Source organism: Pseudoliparis swirei, chromosome 17 (genome assembly GCF_029220125.1).
Source record: "Pseudoliparis swirei isolate HS2019 ecotype Mariana Trench chromosome 17, NWPU_hadal_v1, whole genome shotgun sequence".
Classification (NCBI taxonomy): domain Eukaryota; kingdom Metazoa; phylum Chordata; class Actinopteri; order Perciformes; family Liparidae; genus Pseudoliparis; species Pseudoliparis swirei.
The window spans coordinates 15,615,674-15,639,911 of NC_079404.1; the positions used below are offsets into that span (position 1 = coordinate 15,615,674).

At 42.0% G+C, this 24,238-nt stretch overlaps 3 protein-coding genes across 3 annotated transcripts; all 3 read left to right on the top strand.

Moving 5' to 3' along the window:
• The first annotated feature begins 93 nt into the window (after positions 1-93).
• On the top strand, positions 94-4,300 carry trmt2b (tRNA methyltransferase 2 homolog B). The gene is made up of 2 exons (XM_056435412.1): positions 94-1,107; positions 1,871-4,300. The coding sequence occupies exons 1-2, from the start codon at positions 238-240 to the stop codon at positions 2,492-2,494; spliced, it is 1,494 nt and encodes a 497-aa protein (XP_056291387.1). The 5' UTR covers positions 94-237; the 3' UTR covers positions 2,495-4,300.
• Positions 4,301-8,091: 3,791 nt separating this feature from the next.
• On the top strand, positions 8,092-15,391 carry scdb (stearoyl-CoA desaturase b). The gene is made up of 6 exons (XM_056435651.1): positions 8,092-8,211; positions 9,139-9,396; positions 10,210-10,340; positions 11,365-11,570; positions 12,282-12,514; positions 13,693-15,391. The coding sequence occupies exons 2-6, from the start codon at positions 9,162-9,164 to the stop codon at positions 13,890-13,892; spliced, it is 1,005 nt and encodes a 334-aa protein (XP_056291626.1). The 5' UTR covers positions 8,092-8,211; positions 9,139-9,161; the 3' UTR covers positions 13,893-15,391.
• A 3,221-nt stretch (positions 15,392-18,612) lies between these two features.
• wnt8b (wingless-type MMTV integration site family, member 8b) lies at positions 18,613-24,173 on the top strand. The gene is made up of 6 exons (XM_056435652.1): positions 18,613-18,779; positions 19,697-19,730; positions 20,774-20,912; positions 21,373-21,498; positions 21,592-21,734; positions 22,952-24,173. Exons 1-6 carry the CDS (start codon positions 18,709-18,711, stop codon positions 23,519-23,521), a joined length of 1,083 nt encoding a protein of 360 aa, XP_056291627.1. The 5' UTR covers positions 18,613-18,708; the 3' UTR covers positions 23,522-24,173.
• The last annotated feature ends 65 nt before the right edge of the window (positions 24,174-24,238 follow it).

A 24,238-nucleotide genomic window follows, 5' to 3' on the forward strand; every position in this document is an offset into this window, starting at 1 on the left:
ACTTGCCCTGGGACGCACGGAGATGACGTGTAGAAGCGACCCGGCTCTTAAATAACACGTGGTAACAATTGAGTGGCCCGGCCAGCGTGCCCTTCGTACACCCGACAACAAAGGAGGGTTTTAAACTCTGATACCTAAAGTCAGTGGTTTTGCATAGAGCGGCTCTGGACGTCTTTGTGACACCAGCTGACACTTTCAGAACCACCCGCCATTGCAGCGATTTCTCCAAAAGTGGAAATGGCTTTGGCAGCTTTACACAGCAGGTCAGTTATATTTGCCAAACGTCATATTCTGTATAACGTTACAGTGAGGCAAACTCGTCTGTATTGTTTGACGAATGACACGATCTCAGAAGGCCAAAGGAAACCACCATCGAAGAAACAGCTGAGAAAAAGTCAGAAGAAACCTCCCTGCACGGATCATCTGTCCTGGGAGGAAAGGCTAGCTGATGTGATCACTCCTCTGTGGAGGCTGAGCTATGATGATCAACTAGAGCTCAAGCAAAAGCATCAGGAAATGATACTATCTCAGCTCTCCATGTATCTTACAGGTGACGTGCAATCACAATCATCACCTGTCAGAAGTAAACCTGGCTTCCCTGTCTTGCCTGTTCTGCCATCGCCAGTGAGGGATGGCTACCGCAACAAGTCCACGTTTTCTGTCAACAGAGGAGTGGATGGAAATCCAAAGACAGTTGGTTTTTACGTGGGCACAGGCAGGAAGGGAAACATTGTGTGCGTCAATGGAGATCACCTGCTCAACATGCCGGAGAAGCACACACTGGTAGCCAGGTGTTATCAGGGATTCATGCGTCTCTCGCCCCTGGAGCCGTGCCTGCTGTTCCACACTGGGGGTCACTGGAGAGAGATCACAGTGAGGACCAACGCAGAGGGCCACACCATGGCTATCGTGTACTTTCATCCACAGGAGCTCACCCGAGAAGAGGTGGCAGTCCACAAGGCTGACCTGGTGGAGTACTTTACGCTGGGGCCTGGATCAGTCTGTCAGTTGGACTCATTGCTTTTCCAGGAGAGCACCATGACTCGCTGCACTCACGAGGAATCCCCCTACCAGCTCCTGCATGGTCAGCCACACATATACGAGGAGGTAATATATATATATATATATAAAACTTGTGGATTAAAAAGTGAAATATGTTCCGATGAATACAAGAAGTTTAAAGCAGCACAAAATGTAAATACTCAAAAGTACCTCAAAACTGTTAAATACAGTACTTGGGTAAATGGACTACACTGTATTTTAGTTTTCCCATAATGCATTGTGATCGCATCTCCCAGACAGACCCTACTCATCTGGTAAATGCCCATGACTCCAGTTGCCATTTGTAATGCAGGCTTTCTGGTACAGATTATTTATCAGAATCAGAATCAGAACCTTTTATTGCCAAGTATGTTTTCACATACAAGGAATTTGTCATGTAACAATAGACAATAACATTTACAAAAATCAACAGAGGGCAAGAATTAAGAATACAAATATAAAATAAAGTGCACAGACAGGCCGGTTTCAGTACTTTAACCAGTGTAAGTAAGTTTAAAGTGACAAGTGTATTTAAAGTGAAGACGTACGTGTATTTAAGTGAAGAATTAATTGATGTGCAAGGGGAGTGATCGGAAGGAAATTGTCCTGGGAATGACCGAGTCAGTCAGTGGGGGTTCGGGCTCTGTTCATGAGCTTGACTGCCGACTGCAGTCACATAATTTACTCACTATTTTCACAGCCTTTGTTCAACATGACATCGACATATACATTACCCTATACATTCTGATTTTGTGATGATAGAGTGGACCACAAAATCTGTGTATGCCTATGTTTTTTGTAAATATTGTTTTTGTTTCGTCATTCACAGGTGCTGGGCTTCAGATTCCGCATTTCTGCCGATGCCTTTTTCCAGGTGAACCAGACAGCTGCTGAGGTGCTGTATAGCACAGTGAGGAACCTGTGCTTCCCAAACCCTGACGATGGTGGAGGAGGAACCAAAGTCGGTGGTACTCTCCTGGACGTGTGCTGTGGTACAGGCGCCATCGGCATCACTATGTCGCCCAGTGTGGACAGAATTATTGGTATAGAGCTCATCGAACAGGCAGTAGAAGATGCTCGACACAACGCAGCTCTCAATGAAGTGCTGAACTGTGAGTTTATCCCTGGGAAGGCGGAGGTGGTGCTTCCTAGCGTTATGTCCCAGTTGAGCTCCGAAGGTGGAGGCCTTGTTGTAGCTGTGGTAAACCCTGCTCGAGCTGGACTGCACTACAGAGTGGTCCGAGCTTTGCGAAACCAACCTGCTATCCGCAGGCTGGTCTATGTTTCCTGTAAACTGGATGGGGAGGCCATGAGGAACTTCAGGGAGCTGTGTTGTGCCCCTGACCCCCAGAAGAAACTCACAGGAGAAGCTTTTTCTCCAACACTAGCTGTACCTGTGGATATGTTTCCACACACTCTTCATTGTGAAGTGGTACTTCTTTTTGAGAGGTAGCAGGTTTTTTTTGTTCAGAGTAGGCCTTCAACGCTTCAGCCACTCGGGATGCTTTTGAAAGCCAATGGGGCATTGAATAATGATGTATGCCAAATAATGGATTATTTTACATCCGTGGTTCACCACACAGGCGTTTTCACTCATCTTCTTGATTAAATCTCCTTTCAGGATTCTGTTTTAGGGCTGCAACAAATGGTTATTTTTTCATGAATCTTCTGATTAATCTTTTGCTGTATAAAATATCTGAAAATACAGAGTAAGGTGGCGCTTTCAAGTTGCTTGTTTTTCACAAATCAACAAACCTAAACATATATTATATATCATTTTACATTGATACAGAATGAGTTTACACATTTGAGAAGTTGGAGCTATCAAATGTTGCTGCCATTTCTTTCTTTCTGCAGATCGACTAATCTGCATAAGAGCGTGAGCATGTGCTGATTTTACTATTCATGGAGAAAATGTACACCTTTATTAATATGTTTAGTTCATGAAGTTTGGGGACTTCATTTAATACACAGATTGTGCTTTACTACAGCAGATGGACTGTAGAGGTGAACGTGTTGAGTCAATGCATCTATTACATAGTGGGTATACGTTATAAGATTTACAAAGGTAACATTTGCTGCTGGGCTATCACATTGTATTATATATATCACTGATTCTTGAGATAAGAGACAATTCATGTCCTCCACTGAAATGCAAAGCTTGGCTTAAGAATTACATATATAAATTAATTGAAATATACTTTAAAAGCTCAACATGAATGACTTAACTACCCCAATGTACTTAGTTTTGTCTATATTTATATATTTTCATAGCAATTTGACCAAGTGCAAGCATTGCCCTAGAAAGTACATGCAAATTAACATGTCCTCTGCAAGAGGTCACAGGTTCTAATTGCAAAGAAAAGTCATTACAAATTTAATAAATACATAAATATCAATATGAAATGAATTGCATGGCTTTATAGAATGTAACCGAATACATAAAGCAAAATACCCATCAAATTATACATTAAAAATTGCCACTCAAAGTATTGTCCTCAGTTCATGTCAACTCTGTCAGAATTTTTACAAATTAAAAAAATCTGGCATATTATGGTGTGAACTTTAACCCTGAGGACCCCTTGTGCATGCTTCTTCTCTTGATGGATGCAGCAGTATAGCACATGGTCTCGGAAGTTTAACATTTATATATATTTTTAGCAAACTAAGTTGATATAACTGTCGTCACAGGTTTTGTATGTGAACTTTGTCATCCAAGAATGATTATTTTAAAAAAGAATTGTGAAATAAATGGAGGTGTTTTTGGTGAGTTTATGTAGGCAGCTAGCAACTGGGAAAAATCTAAATGGCTCCAGTGTACGGGATACGATTCAGACAATAAAAACTTTAATTTCGTCAACACCGTCTGGCGCCAACTCCGTCAGAATGGCTGTCTGACTGTTGACGGTCAAGCTGACGGAGTTGACAAATGCTCCAAAACCTCATTATTGGATGCATAATAAACACAGATTGTGTTTATGATTTAATATTGGCATAATACTTATACTAAACTGACTGACTGGCAAAAAATACATGATCAACACAAATGTTAATTTATATTTATTGCTTTTAGGCAAGAAGTAGACACCCCTCCAGATAGTCCACCAGAGCAAGTATGGAGGAGCCAACTTCCAGTAGACGTGCTCAACCGAACCAGGATGGGTTTAGTTTAAAGTTAACCTTTTACTTTATTTATAGAATAGAGTTGGTGGTGTATTGAGTTATTCTTGGTCATTAAAGATCTTTACCTTTCACCGTCCCCATTTTATTGGCCTGTTTGTTTTGCGTGCAATTTCTCTAGATTGATGGTCTTGTAACACACAGAGGATTCTAGATCCTGCATCGTTCATTGACTTTGCTAATAAGTTTTAAGTTTGTCCTTAAACAGTTAAATGCACTTATAGTCCAAGCATAGAGGGACTGAAGACACATGAATGTCTCATGTGAGCTTTACGGCCTTGTTAACAGACCTTGTTTGCTGTGATTTTACATCAGTCCGTCAACACCGTCAGTTTTGTACCACCCTAAGATGTGGGTTTTTCTCTTTAAAAAAAAAAAGCCTTTTACTTCTGTTTATTTTATAGAGTTAATTCACTAAAACATTGCATGGACTACATGCAGTGGTGTCTTAACTGCATATAACCACGGATTAAATATGTACAATTTTAAAAATAAATAACAAAATTAAGTTTTTTTCCAACGGCGTTTTTCCTCAACTGTGTAAAATTTCAAAAAAGGGAATACAATGTTTTTTTTATCACTTAACTAGGAGTAGGCACACTATTATTAGATATTGAAATACTTAAAAGTGTCACTGAATCATTAAAATTAAATGATTTCTAATGCATCTGACGGAGTTGACAAATATCAACAAACAAATGGGATAAATGTCATTTTTTATAAAAAGTGATTTAATAAAAAACGTGTTCCTTTACAGGGTTTGTTCGGTCAGACCTGTGTTTATGAGAAACTCTATTCCAAATGAATGTGCTGCCCATTTTAGTTTTTTAGGTTTCAAAAGTAGTTTTGTCCCTTATCTCAAGAATTAGTGATATACATACCTGCAAACTTGTGACCTTTCGGTGAAATTCACCGTTTTGAACTCAAAATAGGTCATCCACGTGAATCGTGGAGATCCGAAGAGTTTTAGTTTTTTTGGGGGGGGGGGGTCACCTGGCCCGCTGCTATTGAGATTGCAGTGAGACGCGGAGAAAAGTGTGAAGTGGTGCTCTTCGCAATAAAACATCTTTGATGGGACATGTCGAGTCTCGGCCAATCAGCGTTCAGATGTCGACAGTGTTTGGGGGTTCAGGTTAGCTTGAATGTTAGCCCGCTACATCTGCTGTTGTCACGCTGCACGGTGTAGCGATGCTAACAAAGTACCCGTACGTTAAACACGATGTGATTTAGCATATTTTTAGTGTCGATACTTCATTAAGAGAGCGATCAGAGCGCACGCGCTGCTCCGTGTCGAGCTGTCTGCGCACACTGCGCTGCGCAGCTCACAGCGAGAGAAGTGGCGCAGCTTTAGAGACCGACTTCGGTTTAAAAAATAAAAAGATGCCAGAAGTGAAATGTTTCAGTCTGTAAAGTTCTGTAACTCTACAGCTGCTCATCCTGATGAACTGTGTATCATCTGGTCAGAGACTAACGGCCTCATAGTGTATAATCAATGCTATGATGGAACCATGTAGTTTCATTCATATCTGGCTGTATTAATACTAATATTACTGTCATTTGTTAATTGTTGAAAAAGTTGGTAAAAAGTGAACCATACAGATGTTTTATTTATTACTATTATAGATAAATATACCAGTCTCGTATTTATGGTACCATGATGTTTTTATGGTATTGTATTGAATTCTGGTATCGGGTATCATGATATTTATGGCAGGTATGTAATATGTATAGAAGTTATAATATGAGTATCGTGACAAACAGGTAGAGACAGAACAGATTCAGGGAGAAGTCCATGAGGACTGTTCAGGCAAAAAAAAAGGAAGTTGGTTCATGAATGACTTTAACCATATTATATATAATGACAATGTATATTTGTTATTACTATCATTACAGGGCTGAGTCAGAGCGGAGGACCTTTTGTTCTTAAACTGTTTATTATCATTATTTAGATTTGTGGTCAGAACAATAAAATGATTGTAGTTGTGGTTCTAAAAGCTTTGAGGCTTCAAACAACGTGGATGTGGTGTGGTGAAAAAAAGAAAGAAAAGTCACCTGCACCCCCCACCCCCGTTGTCACCTTTTTCACCCCTCATGAGTTTGCAGGTATGGATATATATATATATAGATTAGGGATGCACCGATCTGATCGGCGCCGATCCATTTCGGCCGATATTCCCATTATCGGTTTTGATCGGCGTTCTCAGAACGGCCGATCAGATGACGTAACATCTGCGAGAACTATCAGACGTTTCAATCGCCGCGCACCGCAACGGAGACGATGCGCCCGGCGAGGGCCGCAGAGTGAGAGGTCAGAGGGGATCCTCACGCAGCGAGCGGCGTCCCCGTCCCCCGAGTTGAATCACTGGGTCAACTCAGCCGACACTCACATGTCTGCCCCTATAGACTGATGCTCACGGTAAACACATTCGATCGGGAGCGCGCGAGGGTTTTGATAAAGTTAGCGGAAGGATTTAAGTGACAACATCCGGTTTTGCAAAGTTAGCGGAAAGAACCACGTGAAACATCAGTTTTTCAAAATAAGATGTCGACAAATCATACACGAACATATAAAAGTAAACAATGAACTGATTTTGTATCTTTAGAGATAGTTTCTGAGATTTAGCTTAAATTATGCTAACATTAAAACATTTTTACTGTACCAAGGAAGAGTTTATAAAAATAAGTCAGACTTTTGTATGTTAAGAAAAGTCCTGTATATAGATTTCCCCAAGAGTTCCAGGAAATGAATAATGCAGATGTGTTCCATACATATCTGAAATCCCCTACAATAGCAATCAAACCATTTTAATGTATCAATTAGGACATTTTTCAAAGTAAAAGTGCTAAATGTTTAAAGAAATCGGTAATTTCTTTAATGTTTGAGTTGCTTTATATATGTATTTCCTCATAGTCCTAGGCAATAATGCTACACAATAAATAGAATGCTTCAATCGACACCGTGATCGGTGATCGGTATTATTGGATCGGCAGATACTGATTTCAGTGATCGGTGATCGGTATTATCGGTGATCGGCACCAAAAACCTGATCGGTGCATCTCTAATATAGATATATATATATATTGTGTTAGATGTCCATATTATTGTGTCCACTTCCCGTGTAGGTTGTAGTGCTTCCCTTCGTCTGCCTTGTAGTAGCTGTATTTGTGCAGCAGACGGTGCTAATACAATTTATTCAGAGCCATCGTCTTAGGAAACATCCCATTCATTCCAGTTTACTCGAGTTCAATAACATCATGCGTGTACAGTATGAGCAAACAAACTTCCCCTCAATGGGTTACCATCGTTTATATGATGTCATACATTGCGACAAGCCAGCCTTGCCTTTTAGATAGGATTCTGCTATCTCTTGAGTTGAGTAATTGGGTGATAATGCCTGCGTTTGTGGCAGGGTGCTCACTATTCTCATATGTTACTAATTTCTGCTTATTTTATTTTTGTTCACTACACATTTCTGGTGTATTCACTAAAAGTACATGCTTCAGAAAATTAAAAGGTGTGATTCATATAATAATCACACGTTTTGCTGCAAAGTTACACAAATGATTTTAGAATTTTCAATAAAATGTTCAACCTTTAAGAGTAGATATCAACATGGGGGCCAGGTCATATGAATGAAACAACGTTTTGAGAGTTGCATTGACGTATTGAGCACCCCTGCTGTATGACATCATGGTGGTAGATGAGTTGACCCGTGGTACAACACATCACACGGTTTCATCAGATTAAAAGTTATATTGATTGATTTGAGAGGCGAAACCATGTCTCAGTCATTCTGTTGGTGATAAAAAACGGGAGGGTGGGTAACATAAGCAAACAGCCAATAGGGCAACAGAACCTGTGGCATCAATTTCCTCGTCGACCAGTTGCTTTAAAACCAGCTCAGCATCGCAGTGAGGACTTCAGTCACCGCCGGGTTCATCGCTCCAGCCACTCGCCTGCAGCTCGGAAGCCTTCCTCTACAGCTCACGGTGAGTAGACTCGACCGAAGCAGCCATCGGGAGGCAAACCCAACGCGAACGGACATTATTGAAGAGGCGCACAGTGTCGCATGCAAAGTGTGACTGTCATTTAAATAATAATGTCGCAGCTGGTTTTGTCTGTTTTGGGTCGCGAGACTACCACGCTATCGTTAACGGCCAAACTTTGTCCGGCGCGCACACCGTTCGGCTAACCTGCTAGCCGAGCGACCAGACACGTTTACCGCCCGCCGGAGGCGAAGTGTCGAGGGGTTAGTCTTTGACCTGTGGCATCCCCGTGGCGCGGGGCACCCAAAGGTGAATTGCCATGGTTCTCCCGGGTGGGGGAAACTGTTGCTAAAGGGTCATCTTCCTGTCCGACAACAGCGACTCAACGTTACCACTTTCGTGTGAAGTCGCCGCCACTGAGAGCCGGGCAGTGAAAGAGGAGTGGCACCCGGTTTTCATGGCTGCAGTTGTAAGTATCAAATCGTCGACATACGGCACTGAAAATAAAGGGGCACGCAACGTGGTCACGGTGTGTCGTGAAACATGAGCGATGAGCCGGCGTCTTCATCGTCTGTCTTTTATTTCACCTGCATGGCACCGGTAACACGAACGGTGGGCGGTCGTATGACGTGTGAGCGCAACATCCGTTAACTTGCATTCAGTTCGGCGGAACTATGAACCAGTAGAGCGGCAAAGACGCACCAAACCCAGCCGGGCTGTGCCGCTGCTACACGAGTGCCACGCTTTCAGCCACTGCGCGACCGCGGCGCTGCTGGAGAGAGAACCGCACATTGCTCGTACTGCGTGGACTCAGCCAGCCGCCGTACCTTCCCCTCCTGCATCCCGCCGGGCGCATTTAACTGAGCAACATCTCTCTTGTTTTCTTCTCCCCCCCCCCGTTCCTCTTCCTGCTGCGCACTGCTTTTACAGAAACCCCTTGTGAGAAAAAGAAAATGACTGAAACGGAAACCAGGACTCGTCACGATGGCACGCAACAGATCCGAGGTGCCGTGGCAGAAACCTCGACGGTGGAGGATGTTTTTGACGACACCTATAAAGAACAAGCGGGTCCCAAACCGCCGAGGATGCTGGTGTGGCGAAATATAATTCTGATGTCCAGCCTTCATGTCGCAGCTCTTTATGGACTGGTTCTTCTGCCATCCGTCTCGGTTGCAACTCTTGCCTGGAGTAAGTATTCACTGTAGCAGGTTAGCATGCAACATTTTGTTGTGTTTTCTCCTCTCACCCTGTGGGCCACAGAAGAACAGAATGTGCTGATGGTGTGTTATCTCTGCTAACTACAATACATGCGGCCTGAGGGTGGGTCTATGCCTATGGGAGTAATACACAATGAGTCACTCTGGCCTTTTAATTATACAAATCCAAATGTTTTTCAAATCTTTTACGAGTGCTCAAACATGTGGCTGATTGTAAAATAGTTGTACTTGTTGGAATGTTTAGTATTTTCAAAAGTAAGTATTTAATTTTCCCTAATGAAAGACTAACTGTAAGCTGAAATGTGTGTATATATATTAATTACACACAACTATTTACTTTAATTCCTAAACAGTCTTAACTTTGTTTCCACTCTGGTGTTGCATAATTTCCCTCTATCTTTGCAATGCTGAGCTGCATATTATTTCACCGTGAAAGACAAAGCACAATCACCAGTCCCATAGACATCCCATTGTGAGCTGTGTGGCACCACCACAGAATGCTCTTTGGCAGTCAGAAGCCCCCGGGTCTCAAATCCTGGGTAGTCTTGTCTGGGCTTCACATAGAAATGCATTCAGCAGTTTTAGAACAACAAATCTGAGGGCAGACCTGCATGCGCTCTCTGTTCCATCTCCCCACATAGATGACTTTCCTCTGAACAAAGAGGCCAGGGTGTATTGGAAAGAACGTGGTGGCCTAGTGACTGCTCTCACGGGTGTAAAATTAATCTCAGTGTAGCGGTGACAGTTTCCCCTAAAATATGTCCTTTCCACCTCTTTCTTCCAGCTTTAGTGTGCTACTTCATCAGTGGTCTCGGTGTGACTGCTGGTGCACACAGATTATGGAGCCACAGATGCTACAAGGCCTCTTTTCCGCTGCGAGTCTTCCTCGCTCTTGCCAACTCCATGGCCTTTCAGGTAACGCAAGACCAAATGTAATATAATGTAAGATGCACCTTTATTGAGTCCCCCTCCAAACGGGGAGATTTGGCTGTTGCAGCAGCACAATATTTCCATGTGCATTGCATGGAAGCTGCTGCATCTTTAATGCACCCTTAACTCACAATATGTTTTGATTGATGTTTGGTATTCACTGTTTGATTTCATCTGCTGAAGGGGAGCAATTCCCTGAGTTTCACCCTTGGATGTACAAACAGGTTGTTGTGACATCACAACAATCATTATCATCCAATATGCAACAAAGAGTGTCGGCTATTGGAGAGAAAACATCAACACTAAGTATTATTGAAAGCAGAGCATTTATTCTTCATGGAACATGCCTGAAGGAGTTTTAAAAGCTACTCCAATGCTTAATATTCCTCACACCACCAACAAAAAAGTAGAAGTAGTATGGGGATTTCAGTAAAGTTGTGCAATTTGAGTGTGATGCATTTATGGTTTTGTTATTTCTGACCGTAATCTGATTCACAATGCGTACAGGACAATTCACAAATGTATTCAATTTACAAATACATTCCAAAGCACATGTTAAAAAAAACAACGATTTATATAAATGTTAAAAACAAAGCACAAATATATTTATGCATCTCTATGTGGATTTGTCCATTGGTTTGTGGATCTATGTATTTATTTCTGGATCATTAGACACTTGTCGACGGATTTATGAGACTCCCCTGGCGACATTAACAGATTGAACAACGCCGGTCGAGTCTCATAAATCCGTGCGCAAGTGTGTAGCGATCTGCAAACAAATGCTGTGCGATCCACAAACTGATAAATCCACATAGAAATGCATAAATGTATTTGATTTTTTACATTTATATAAATCGAAATTTATCTACATGTGCATTGGAATGTATTTGTGAATTGTTCTGTGCACATTTGTCACTCTTCGTGTTTTTATTTGAGTCTCTGTGTGCATTTATTGAGACGTATCTGACCCTGTACACATAATCCTCGCAATGTTTGTCTCTGTGAACAGAATGACATATTTGAGTGGGCGAGGGACCACCGTGTCCACCACAAGTACTCCGAGACGGACGCAGACCCCCACAATGCCACACGGGGGTTCTTCTTCTCCCATGTTGGTTGGCTGATGGTTCGCAAACATCCCGATGTCATTGAAAAGGGCAAAAAACTGGACATGTCAGACCTGAAGGCAGATAAAGTGGTTATGTTCCAGAAACGGTGAGAAAACATTACTCTGAGTACTTAAAAAAAGAAATAATAATTTTATTATAAATATACTGCTGTTCTTGTTGCGTCTCTGAGGGAAATTTAAATATGACTTGACAAACTAATGTTAGTCTGTATGTTATCAATTTGATGTTTGCTGTCTCCTGTCCAAGTATTTTTCAGATATAAATATCATTATATAAGATTAAATAATAAAAAACAACACTACTATCCATCACCTGGGCTTTCACACCATTGCTCTCCAAAGTATAATATATGAATATCAGACTATTTCCTTTAATAGCACTGACTATATTGCTAATGCATAATGGCTGTCTCTAAATGTGTCTTGTTGTTAAAAGTAATTCCCCCGTCTGCCCAAACTGGAGAGGAAGTCTGGGTTGTATTGACCATGATAACGCTTGATATTCATGGTCTGCTAATGCGTGCATTAATGATCAAGGGATCAAATCCCTGTTTAGTCCTTTGGTGTCGACCGTCATATCTCCTTCCACAATCCCAGATTTGTACTTCTGCTCTCAAACAAAGGGCGTTTATTATTTTGTCAGGTTTATAATTGGGATTACATTTATGTCCTTTATGGGACCCTTTACTCTGGCATGGGTACAGATTTGTCCAAAAGATTAAATGTACATCATTATAAATCTGTTTTGTTTAGTGAGAAGGGATCTAAGAGATTTACATGCGTGTTCTTTATTTCAGGCACTACAAGCTCTCTGTGGTCATCTTCTGCTTCGGCTTGCCGATGTTTGTGCCGTGGTATTTCTGGGGGGAATCCTTATCCGTGGCATACTTTGTCCCTGGACTCCTAAGATATGCAGTGATGCTCAACGCCACCTGGCTGGTCAACAGCGCTGCACACATGTGGGGCAACAGGCCTTATGACAAGACCATCAACCCGAGGGAAAACCTAATAGTTATTCTCAGTGCCATCGGTAAGGAAACAGCCTGTTGTGTATTTCTTTGTCCTCCAGTAACCTGTCGCTGTATTATGACTCCATGGGTATTTAGTGCCTTAATGAGCCTGAGGAATATTTTAATGATCTTTACGTCCCTTGTTGAAAGCGTGTCAAGTCTGCCAGAGTGTGGGCCCCCTTAAAGTGGACTTGGGCATCTGCAGTGGGACAGTTTGATAACCCAGGGGTGAAAGTTCAACCTTTGCATTTCAGAGGATGTCAGCTTTTGAGCTATGTATTTGTTTTAGATTTGGACACTGCGTTATTTCAGTGTCATTGGTTTCCACCAGTCAAGACTTTATTTGGGGTGGCTGACACCACGGGGGTGTGATGCTGCAAACAGCGAAGAGCATTGTTAGCTGCAAACGCCAACAAGTGGTTGCACAATTCTTGCAGACTTTTCTTTGCTTTCAATTGTCTATCCATGCAGTCTTTCCAGATATATCATTGTCTGCCCCATTTTATCTATCAAGATTGAAATCAAAAGTGCTCCATTTTCCCCCCCCTTTTTAAAAAATTGTTTTACAGTCGCACCAATTGTAGTTTTTCCACACGTCTCGCCTTGTCCTACGCACCCAGAGCAGCTGTCGTAAACCCAATCGTATGGACTGTTCTCCCTTGCCCTGGAAGCATTTTCCTCTTTCGAAAGTTTCTGTTGATTACCTCAATGTTCATCCACACAAAAGTAGTCTCCTAGACTTTTTACTACCAGGTCCGAAAGGTTTGAATGACGATTCAAAAATGACTGCGTTCAGCTTGTACCTGCAGTGTTACCAGTGTGCGCTTCATCATTTTAAGCTCCTTGATTTCATTGTTTTCTACTGAAATGCCCCGTGAGATTTGTAGGTGTTGTATCTCCTAAGGCCGTGGGCACACCTGTGATGTTACCATGGCAACTAAACTGTATTATGATGACAAACACTCATCTGAAAGAAAAAATATTTGTGTGTTATCTCCTGGTTTTTGGCTACTTGTGAATTACATTATATGCCAGTCAGACTTTTTAAGATTATCAAAAAAAGGTCTCCTTACCATCCTTTGATGTGTTTTAATGAGTGAACATGGACCACATAATTGGTGCATGCATATCTTCAGTCATGCACTCTAACTTGTTTGACATTTATCAAAATACTAAAGTCTTTCATTTTGGTTTCCAGGGGAAGGCTTCCACAACTACCACCACACATTCCCTTTCGACTACGCCACCAGTGAGTTTGGAATCAAGCTCAATTTCACCACGGCCTTCATAGACACCATGTGCTTCCTGGGTTTGGCCAAGGACCTCAAAAAGGTGTCGCAGGAAGTTATCGCTGCACGCATGAATCGGACGGGTGAAGGCAGCGACAAAAGTGGCTGAGTCTCCCGAGCCGAGAGCTCTGGAACTGATGCCCATGTGTCGAGTCAAGACAGAATGTAGCAATGGGTATAGCAGACTTTCAGTGGTGGTTAGGGGTGATTCCCATTCTGAATATAAGATAAACCTCCTGAGACTAATATTGGCTTTTGAGAGTTTTAGACTTTCCATAAATGTGTGAGTCTCTTTTTAAGATTTTACGTGTCCTCACCAACTATTAGTCACAGCCAGTGACCTGGCTACGTGTGCAAGCACAGCTTTTCACCATAATATATATATAAAACTGGCACAAAGAGAATGAAATTTGTTTATTGGGATTAAAGTGTCTCTTGGCAGCAGTAGGACAACCAGAATATGTGTGAGCAGTGTGTAAAAGCAGTGAATACAGCATAATTTACTGTATATCTTATTTGTTAATGTGCTATTTATTAATAGTTTTTGGCACTTTAAAAGCTTTATTGGAACTTTAACAATGATGTTTCTCTACAGGCGATACTGAGGGCCTTTCGCTCTAACTTCTGTCCGTACTGCTTTGTCTCATGCCACAAGGAGTGGAGTTTCATCTTTATTTGTGTGTCAATTATAATCTACGGCTTTCTTTATGTTTTGGTAAGATATTGGTCTTACTAAATCATAAGCTGCTGTGTTCAAGGCCAACATCGAGACAGCCGACACTCAATTGAACTGCCCTTATTTATCCTACCTGAGGAACCCTGTGTGAATACAGTACAGATGTTATACTTTGGTTTATTTTCACACCCACTGTACAAGAGGTTTTTTTTTTTAATGAGGACCACTTTCTGGAGTAACGTATTGTATAACTCTGTTTAGTGAAGCAGACTCCGACTGAAACAGAACCAGACTTCTAATTCTTAACCTGGAAAGAGAGAGAGATATATATTTACATTTATTTTGTATTCATTTGAAATACACTTTGAGATGAGCTCTCCCTCAGACGAGGCAAATGGAAGATTTACCTTTTGTGCTGTGTGACTATATATTATTGAAACATGTGTCAGGACACTTGACCGATTGCCTTATGTGGGTTGCACACCTGATGAGAAATTAAAAGTGCAAGTTATGGAAATAAATTGGGGCTTAAATTGAACCACAGTTGTTTTGTGTGTTTGTTTTTTAAGGAACAGCTCAAAAATGAAATTCCCTTATTTATAATGAAAAGGGGGGGACCAATCAAAAATATATAAAAACCTTTGTGGAACCAAACAGATATTTTGCTCTAAAACAAGATCCAAATGTGTTATATCATTGATGTTGTGATATTTCCCACACCTCATCTTTTAAAGAGCAACACTTTTTCAGTGTTAACTTCTTGAAGTTTGAATGCTTTTTAAAAAGGCTTTTTTTCTCCGAAGGATATTTTTGCCCACAGTATGTACCGTAAATAAACCAAATTTTCTACTTGTGACAATATGTTTTGCTGTTTTTGTTTTAATTCTGTAATGGTCCTTATTCCCATTCTGAATAAAAATATGATGACACCATTTCTGTTACATTCTTTATCAGTGTCTTGTGGATACTCCAATATATAATAAACTATACTGGAAAAGTATTTAAAAGCAATGTACTTCGCTATGGGAGGCAAAGAATACAAATGTGATAAAATAATTAGGTTGACAAACTGCACTGACTTACATTAATTACATGTTAAATGTCCTAAGAGCTTCTGTGTAAATGAATCATGTGAAAATATGTTTTTCATTTTAAACGCATTGCACAGTGCAGTATGTGATAGGAGCCCTGGGGATCTTTGCAGACTGTAAAGTACTTTTCTACACTGACCCCATCAGCAGCTCCACACAAACATTTCTCCAAAGTTTATAATCATCTTGCCGCTCTTGTTTTTTGTTGTACATATTGCGCTTGATAATCGAAAGCCTCGTCTCTTGTCTACAAGCCTCTTATGGGAATCTACTTCTGCTTGTCAGGCTCAGCCTCTTTCATGCTGTTGTACTTGATACCAATTCACATTAATATTGCTTAAAGATTCCTGGAGGGTAGACTGCAGACTCAACACTTGAAAAAGCCTCATTTGATCAGCAGTGGGTGAGCAAAAACAAAACAGAAGATTTAGTGTATGCTTTCAACCATTTGGTCACCAAATTGGTCACCAAATGGTCAACATGGTCACCAAATGGTCAACATGGTCAATGGTCACATGGTCAACAAACACAGACACTCTGGTGAGAAAGGCAAGGCAGCGCCTCTACCACCTCAGGCAGCTGCTGAAAAAAAAAAATCCCAGAGGATCAGAGAGTCCTTCTCTGGAGCTGAGCTGAGAGCTGGTCCTGATCACAGCGGCCAGGCTTTGGTTTGCTCAGACACTCAGGCTCTGCAGGAGGGCTCTGCAGGAGTAGTGCGCTGTTCGGCATACTGCACTATACACCCTACAGGACCCAGCCTGCAGGACTGAGGAGGAGCAGCAGAGATGGAGGATCTCAGGATGGACACTCATCAGACCACCCAACAACAGACTGTTTCCAGCTGCAACAGCGCAGCTGCAGATAGTCACGCTGCAAGAAGAGAGACTGAGACGGAGTTTCTTTCTTTCCTCAGGCCATCAGGATTGTGAACTCCCACACCCACCCCCCACATACACACACACACACAAACACACATTTCACATACACACACACACACACACACACACACACACACACACACACACACACACTTACTGTAAATGTTGTGTTGTTTTTGTTGTTGTTGTTGTTGTTTCATTTGCACATTGTGCCTACTGTGTTCCTGCTGACATGTCACTTGCCTGTGTGCATCTTGAATCTTGAAGGATCTGTGAACTGGCTCCCTCTGCTGTTTAATGACGTCGTGGCAAGTCAAAGAAACGGCAAACGCATTCGCTCTGTTGAAAAGCAGCACATGCGATTTGCGTGTTTCAATGTCGGTGGGTTTGCACAACACGCCGCAGTCTGCTCCAGAGTTCAGCCGTCCGACTGAGGCCCGTCCAAATGTTCTGCAAGTGGTCCCACCACCACTGATCTGTGATGCCGTAACAGTGACATCAGCCCTTTGTCCCATTGGCTGCTGGCTGTCAGGCCATCCTCTTCGTGGCATGCAACACCTCGGTGTTGATCACGTTGACAGTCAGAGCTCAGACTCCTCACTGTGGACGCTCATGCAATTTCAACAATTCTTGCAGACTTGTGCAACATTGAGGACTTGTTGACTGATGTAATATTGCTGCGGCTGGCAGATTTTTCTGATGTCTCAAACTTTAGATGGTATAGAAATAGATCGACATGTTTTATTCCCATCGGCGCAAATCAGACACATTTCATTAAGACACTAAATGTGTACCAAAGACAGAAGGGACGCTATTTTCACATTGAGTGACACTTGTTGATGTTTACCGACACCTCACTCTTGGAAAATGACTTGTTACAATAACATTTAGACATGAGTGCACGCGCACTGCATGGATACGCTTCAAGGATTCATTTATTTAGTATTAAAATGCTAAAACAACAGGATGGATCCTGCGGTTTTCTAACTTTACTTGCCATTCCTTTGTAAATCTTAATCCAAAAACATCCCTCAGAAGTCCCCCTCCCCCTTCAAATCACCTTTCTTTAATCCTAATTTGCACACAAGAAGTTTGCTAAAGGGCTGCCTGTGGCAAAGGAAATGGGTCCTACGGGTCAGACGGGGTTATTGGGGAATAACCCTCCATGCAGTGTTAGGTAGTGACCGTCTGGATTAGTGATGCAAATGCCCATATCTGATCAATGGCGAGACCGTCACCCTGGAGGGTTCATCAACGGAGAAATTCTCGCTGTTAAATTCTCATAATTTCATGATTGAAATATTGTAGGAAAACGTGAAATTTACAAACATGGAAATGTCCATTTGGTCTGATTAAAGTGAATCGTCGACCCCAAAACACTCTTTCCAAACGGTACAAAATTACGTGATTATTAATTCTGTATTATGACTTCAGTGTAACAGCACATCACCCGTTTTATGAAATTGAAAAGAAGTAATGTTCTTGTTAGGAAATGTCCGAAATAATAAAAAAAATAGGCCGATAGTCCAATTCAATGCAATTCTGCATTTGCGCGATCGTGAGAAAACAATAACAAACGATGATTATTCTATAGCAGCCACCTGCAGTCGATCCCTTAGTGAAAATAGTTTTTTATTTGTCGCAGATTTTCTACAATATAATGAGCCGGTTTGACCCCTTTTGAAATGAAATGGCTGTGTCGTCCCCCATGTGAGCGATAGTCCGTTTCAGGGTGATACACATTGATTCAATCACACCTTTGTTGAACCATGAATTAATTCCTCAAGAACGAACAGTATTTGTAACCTAGCTATCAAACAAACAATTCGTCTTCCACAGGACTATCTTCTAGTAATCCCCGGCAATCAACTGCGCGTTAGATTGCTAAAATACACTTTTTTTCTCCCTCCGGCCAAAAATTCAAGGGATCAGTGTTACACTTTTCCTATAGGATTAAAGAGATCTTCCTTTGCTCTTGAATAGAGGCAGGGAACCTACCGTTGGCCGGCCCTGAAGGCCGGTGGAGCCCTTTTGATCATTTCAGTCTCTCCTTGGTGCAATACTTCTGATTGGCCAAGAGAGTAAGAAGGGGGAAACTCTTTAATTAAGCAGATAATCTCTTGTTGGGACGAGAGCAGCTCCATTTCAGAGCCCCCTCCTTGAATCTTAGAAGCCCCGGTGAAGTTGCATGTGCTGGTAGCTCAGTTTCCTCTCCATCGTTAGACTGTCTGCAGGCTTTGGACGGGCTCGGAGTCACCGTCACCCCGCTCACCTGTCAGGATGTTCATGCATTTGGAGGTTTTCTATTACATTTTCATTCTCCTGGCTCACATGAGGCCATACTGCTGCTGGTGAGTTTAAACGATCATGAAATATGATATTTACTTTCTTAAATATGCAGATTACTTTCTGTCCTGATGATGTTTATCTCTCAAATTGCATGGCAGTGGAAAAACAAGTATTTATTTTTTAAAGTATTGTTTATAAGAGCTTATTTATATGCATTTTTTCTCTCTCATTTGGTTGTATTAGAAAATGCACAACCTTACCGATATTAACATGTTTGAATTTGCAATTGTGAGGAAATGTAAATTATGGATTTGCTGAATCTTGTTTTTCTGCATTTCATCAATCCCACTTTTTGATAAGGCATCTTTTATAAATGAGTTATAAGTTGTAACTAATGGCTTTATTGTTAAAATAATAATTTACTAATGCGTTATAGATCAGTTATAAACCATTAGTTAGAACAACTTTTTGGTTGCCATGTTGTGAAGCTCCAACCTACCATCTGACCGCTTGTTTCTAGAAAAGTGCTGAAGACCAAAATCGACTTAAGTTATTAACACTTTAAACTGTGGACATGATGACTTAAAGCCATTTATTAATTAATTTACAAAATGATATCGATAGCCTCTATAGCTTTTTAGAAAGTGAGAAACCCATGAGCATTTTAAATTGGACTACTAACATTTAGAACAACAATATTTTTCCAATATAAAGGATGGACACCAGTCTAGAAGGTTTGCAGAACCTGGCAACCCCCCACAATGAAGTAATCAATTGTTAATAACATAATTATTGCTAGTATTTCTTAATATGATATTTTGAAAAAAAAATTTGTTGCATTTAAGTTAGTCACTGGGTTAGGATGCCCACTGGTGTCACGGTTTAACATGTTACAAAGGGCACTAATGAGAGATGTTAGAAGAGGAATTTGTGGAGGACACTGAGCTTCCCTGAGTGAATAATCTGTCTCCTTTTCCAGGTCAGTGAATAATTTCTTGATGACTGGACCCAAGGTAAGCCAACTTTCTTTTGATCTTTTCTCCCTGTCCTTTCCCCAAAAGAGAGACAGAGAGAAAACATGGTGTCTGTGTTGTCCTTGTGATATCTGAACTCGAGTGCATGGACAAGTTATTGTACCTTGTATGTATATGCAACAATGGCACTAAAGATATATCAGTGATATTCTTGGTCCTTTGTGTTTTTCCCCCCCTCCGTACACTTGACCTTATTCAGAGGCTCTGCGTATCTGCAGGTTTGATTTTTTAAGAGGCGAGGGCAGGCATTGCTGTAGTGGGTGGTCATCATTAGCGAACCAGACCCCTGTGAAAGAGGTGGCACTCCATCTCCCCAAAGGCCACTTGAGACATATTAGTTATATTATCGTTCACACAGTGTGAACGAGCCGCAATGAGGCGGGCGAAAGCCAAGGCCAGAGCGTACTGGTTTAAGAGAACTCAACAACTCAGCATATTCACCGCGGCTGATAAAGTTTAGAGAGTAGAATAATGTTTTAATCAGTCCACATTGTTTTGGTCATCAAACTGACAAGGACTATAATCTACATGAAGGACCTGTTGATGTGCTATCCACTTTTAAATTCTTGGGATGGAAAGTGGCAAGGCACATTGAAGAGTGAAACATTGGACCCTCCATCGGGAGATATACATGTAAAAGGGACTGAGGCTGGTTCACTTCAACATTCTTATAGTTTTCTTCTACACATAACATTTGATTTTATGAACCCTGAGTGTGTCCAGAAGTGGCAGAAGAGCTCTCATGATTTGTCAGATCTGTGGACACTGCTTGCCTTCAAGTGTCTGATCTCTTCTTTCTTCTGGGCTCGGGGGCTTCTGCGATTTATTCAAACAAATGATTTCTGTTCTACCAATTTGGTTGGATCAGGTTCATTTTCGCCGAAGACGATGCTGATATGTAATCCGGGTATTAAATCAAGCCAGATGCTTCAGAAACATCTCCACTGAGTTGTTATCATTGTTGACCGATGAGAGTGCATCATGTGATGGGTTTAACTTACCCATCGTCTGTGCTGCTGCAGGCGTACCTCATCTACTCCAGCAGTGTGGCAGCAGGAGCTCAGAGTGGCATAGAGGAGTGCAAATACCAGTTTGCATGGGACCGCTGGAACTGCCCCGAGAGAGCCCTGCAGCTGTCCACACACAGCAGCCTGCGCAGCGGTAAGTGCACTGCCCTCGGAGACCAGCTCCAGCACCTCTGGCCTGCAGGCGGAGGGAGAGTCCACCTCTGAGCGGGAAACGTGGCTAACGGAATTTCAAAGATGTTACAATTGTGTTTTGCAACTGTCTGCTTATGCTTCAAGGTTCTGTGTGAGGGGGAGGGTTGTCCCCCCCCCCGAATTGCTGATATACTGAGATTCAGGAGACAAAGAGGCAAACTTGTTCGGCAATACAAAATTAACTTCATGAAGGGACAGCTTAGAAATAGAGATACCCTTCAGTCTGGTTGTATGGGCCTGAGCAGAATACTGAAAAGTGACTAATTAAGTCAAAGATTTTTGAAACTGTTTTAGAAATAAGAAATATGCCTAAATATGTAACGTGAATGTGCTGAGAGAACGGATCAGACAGATGGATCTGTGTGATGAGATAAGCTGATAACGAGTCTCTCTACTGACAGCAAATCGGGAGACTGCGTTCGTTCACGCCATCAGCTCCGCTGGAGTCATGTACACTTTAACCAGGAACTGCAGTCTGGCAGACTTTGACAACTGTGGCTGTGATGACAGCAGGAACGGACAACGAGGTCAGAGAAGTGCCGACATGTGCACAGGTCAATACCCACTTTTTAATCAGATGGCACAGATGATTGAAACCTAATTCTTCTTCGCTCTCCCAGGTGGTCATGGTTGGCTCTGGGGAGGCTGCAGCGACAACGTTGGCTTTGGCGAGGCCATCTCCAAACAGTTTGTCGACGCGATGGAGACTGGACAGGATTCACGAGCGGCCATGAATCTCCACAATAACGAGGCCGGGCGCAAGGTACAGTGGCTAATCCTACTTCACTCCATCCACTCTGCAATGACAAATGGGCCCTTGATTTAAGATGTATAGCACAAGTGTGTGATGTTAATGCCTGGATTTGAACCATACAGTATTTAAACTGGGTGGCGGCTTGTTTGATATTTTGGGAATGTCTCCTGGCCCTCCAACTGATTGCACAGTGTAAAGCACCTTTTGAATAATTTTCCCCTGCTCCGAATTACACTGAGTGTGCCACCCAAGCATCCCTTTCACGTCGCTATATGTGAGGTGCCACTCGTCCCCAATAATAACAGTGTGTTCGGTGTACCAGAAGGGCCTATTTACTAGTGCTGAATGCCCCTTGTGACAATACCTCAACTAGAGAATCTCAGGATCACTGGTGCAAGCTTAATTAGAGATCCTGGGGAGCCAGACATTGCACAGCATTCTGTATTATGCTGCTTTTTAAAATAAGTGTTTAGTTTTATTCTTGCAATAAGGATCCCACATTTATGTTGGTCTTTGTTTGGCCCCGAGGGAGTCTGAGGGGACCACAGGCGTGCAGCTGAAGTGCTCTTTGTTTACGGTGCCTTTGCTCCCCCCTGTTGGGCCCTAGGATCCCCATGGCACCTGGAGCATCATTGTAACAGAAAAAAATGGGGATAGAAAGAGAGAAAAAACTCCTTTTTTCATTTCCCCACTCAATGGGACTCTCCATTGGGTCTTCTCACACTAGAAAACATGTTGATAATGAACATGCTAAATAAATACTCCTATTTCTTCTGGGGGGACAATAGGACTCGATGTGAAACTTTGATTCAGCCTTACCTCAACAGAAAGTTCATCCCCTCCTCACGAAAAGAAAACGTCCCCTTTCAACCGACAGCTGGTTTGTGTCGGGTAAAGTCAGGAAACACTGAGGACGACTATGGAACTTCATATGGACCTTGAAGCTATCATTTCTTCTTTTCAATGTATTCATCCCTCTTTATACTTCACTGAAAAAACTTCAAATTCAGTCAGTTCATTTGACAACACATCAATCAAGAGACAATGGACATCCTGTCTTTTAGACACACACATGCACACACACACACACACACACACACACACACACACACACACACACACACACACACACACACACACACTTGTACATCGTTTTATATGAGGCTAAGCTTATTTAACACAGTGAACTATAAATAGGTTTAATAATGTTTTTCTGCCGCTTCCAGGCTGTGAAGGGGACCATGCAGAAGACATGCAAGTGCCACGGGGTGTCAGGAAGCTGCACCACTCAGACCTGTTGGCTGCAGCTGCCAGAATTCAGGGAAGTGGGGAACTACTTGAAGGAGAAGTACCACAGGGCTCTAAAGATAGATCTCCTCCGAGGAGCGGGGAACAGCGCGGCCAACCGGGGGGCCATCGCAGAGACCTTTAACTCCATCTCTCGCAAGGAGCTGGTCCACCTCGAAGACTCCCCCGATTACTGCCTGGAAAACCGCACACTGGGCTTGCCTGGCACAGAGGGCCGAGAGTGCCTCAAGAAGGGCAAGAACTTGAGCAAATGGGAGAAGCGAAGCTGCAAGCGGCTCTGCGGGGAGTGCGGGCTGGCTGTGGAGGAACGCAAAGCTGAGATAGTGTCGAGCTGTAATTGTAAATTCCACTGGTGCTGCACGGTTAAGTGTGAGCAGTGCAGGAAGACAGTGACTCAGTACTTTTGTGTAAAGAAAGGAGGCCAGAGAGGAAGAAATGAGAGTGCCAGTAGCCGAAGGAAGAACCTCAGACTGAGGAAGAAGCACTGAGCATCTTCATAACGCTGTCATCATATCCCACTGCAACTCCTGTCAACACTCAATCTCTCTCTGTGTATTCATAACGTGTGTGTGTGTGTGTGTGTGTGTGTATCGGACAAACGCTTAGCAAAACTACAAGTTCAGAACATCTTCATTGTCAAATTTGTATTAAAAGTTAAAGACAGTGGGATGTGCACGAAGCCACATGATAGAGAAGTTTACAACTTTCTAGAAGTTTTGGTATAAATGTATTTAAGATATATTTTTATACATTTTTTTCCACTGGGCATTTGAAGAGTTTTTCTCTGACAACATGATTTATTTATTTTCATACATACACATTAAATAGTTTATAAAATCCCAACTTTTAAGAACCCTTCCGGTTGTATTCCCATTAAAAGACCCACCAGTAATCTTTGTACTTTTCAACTATCACTACCAAGCGTTGAATTTATTTAGAAATATTTTAACATTGTGGGGGTAAATTCTCCTCTCCCATCCCCTTGCTCGCCCTGATCTTTGCTGCCCTTCTGTATGTATTTAATTGTATATAAAATGAAGCACTTTGTACTGTACATTGTTAATTTATTGCACATTTCCTAGTTGGTCTTGTTGTTAGTTTCTTTCGTGGTTTGTTTTCTATTAAATTGTAATGACAAAATAATAAATCCTTCCATCTTCATTTCGCCTGAAGAAGACACTGATCCTTCTTTCCTCCTTGTGGCA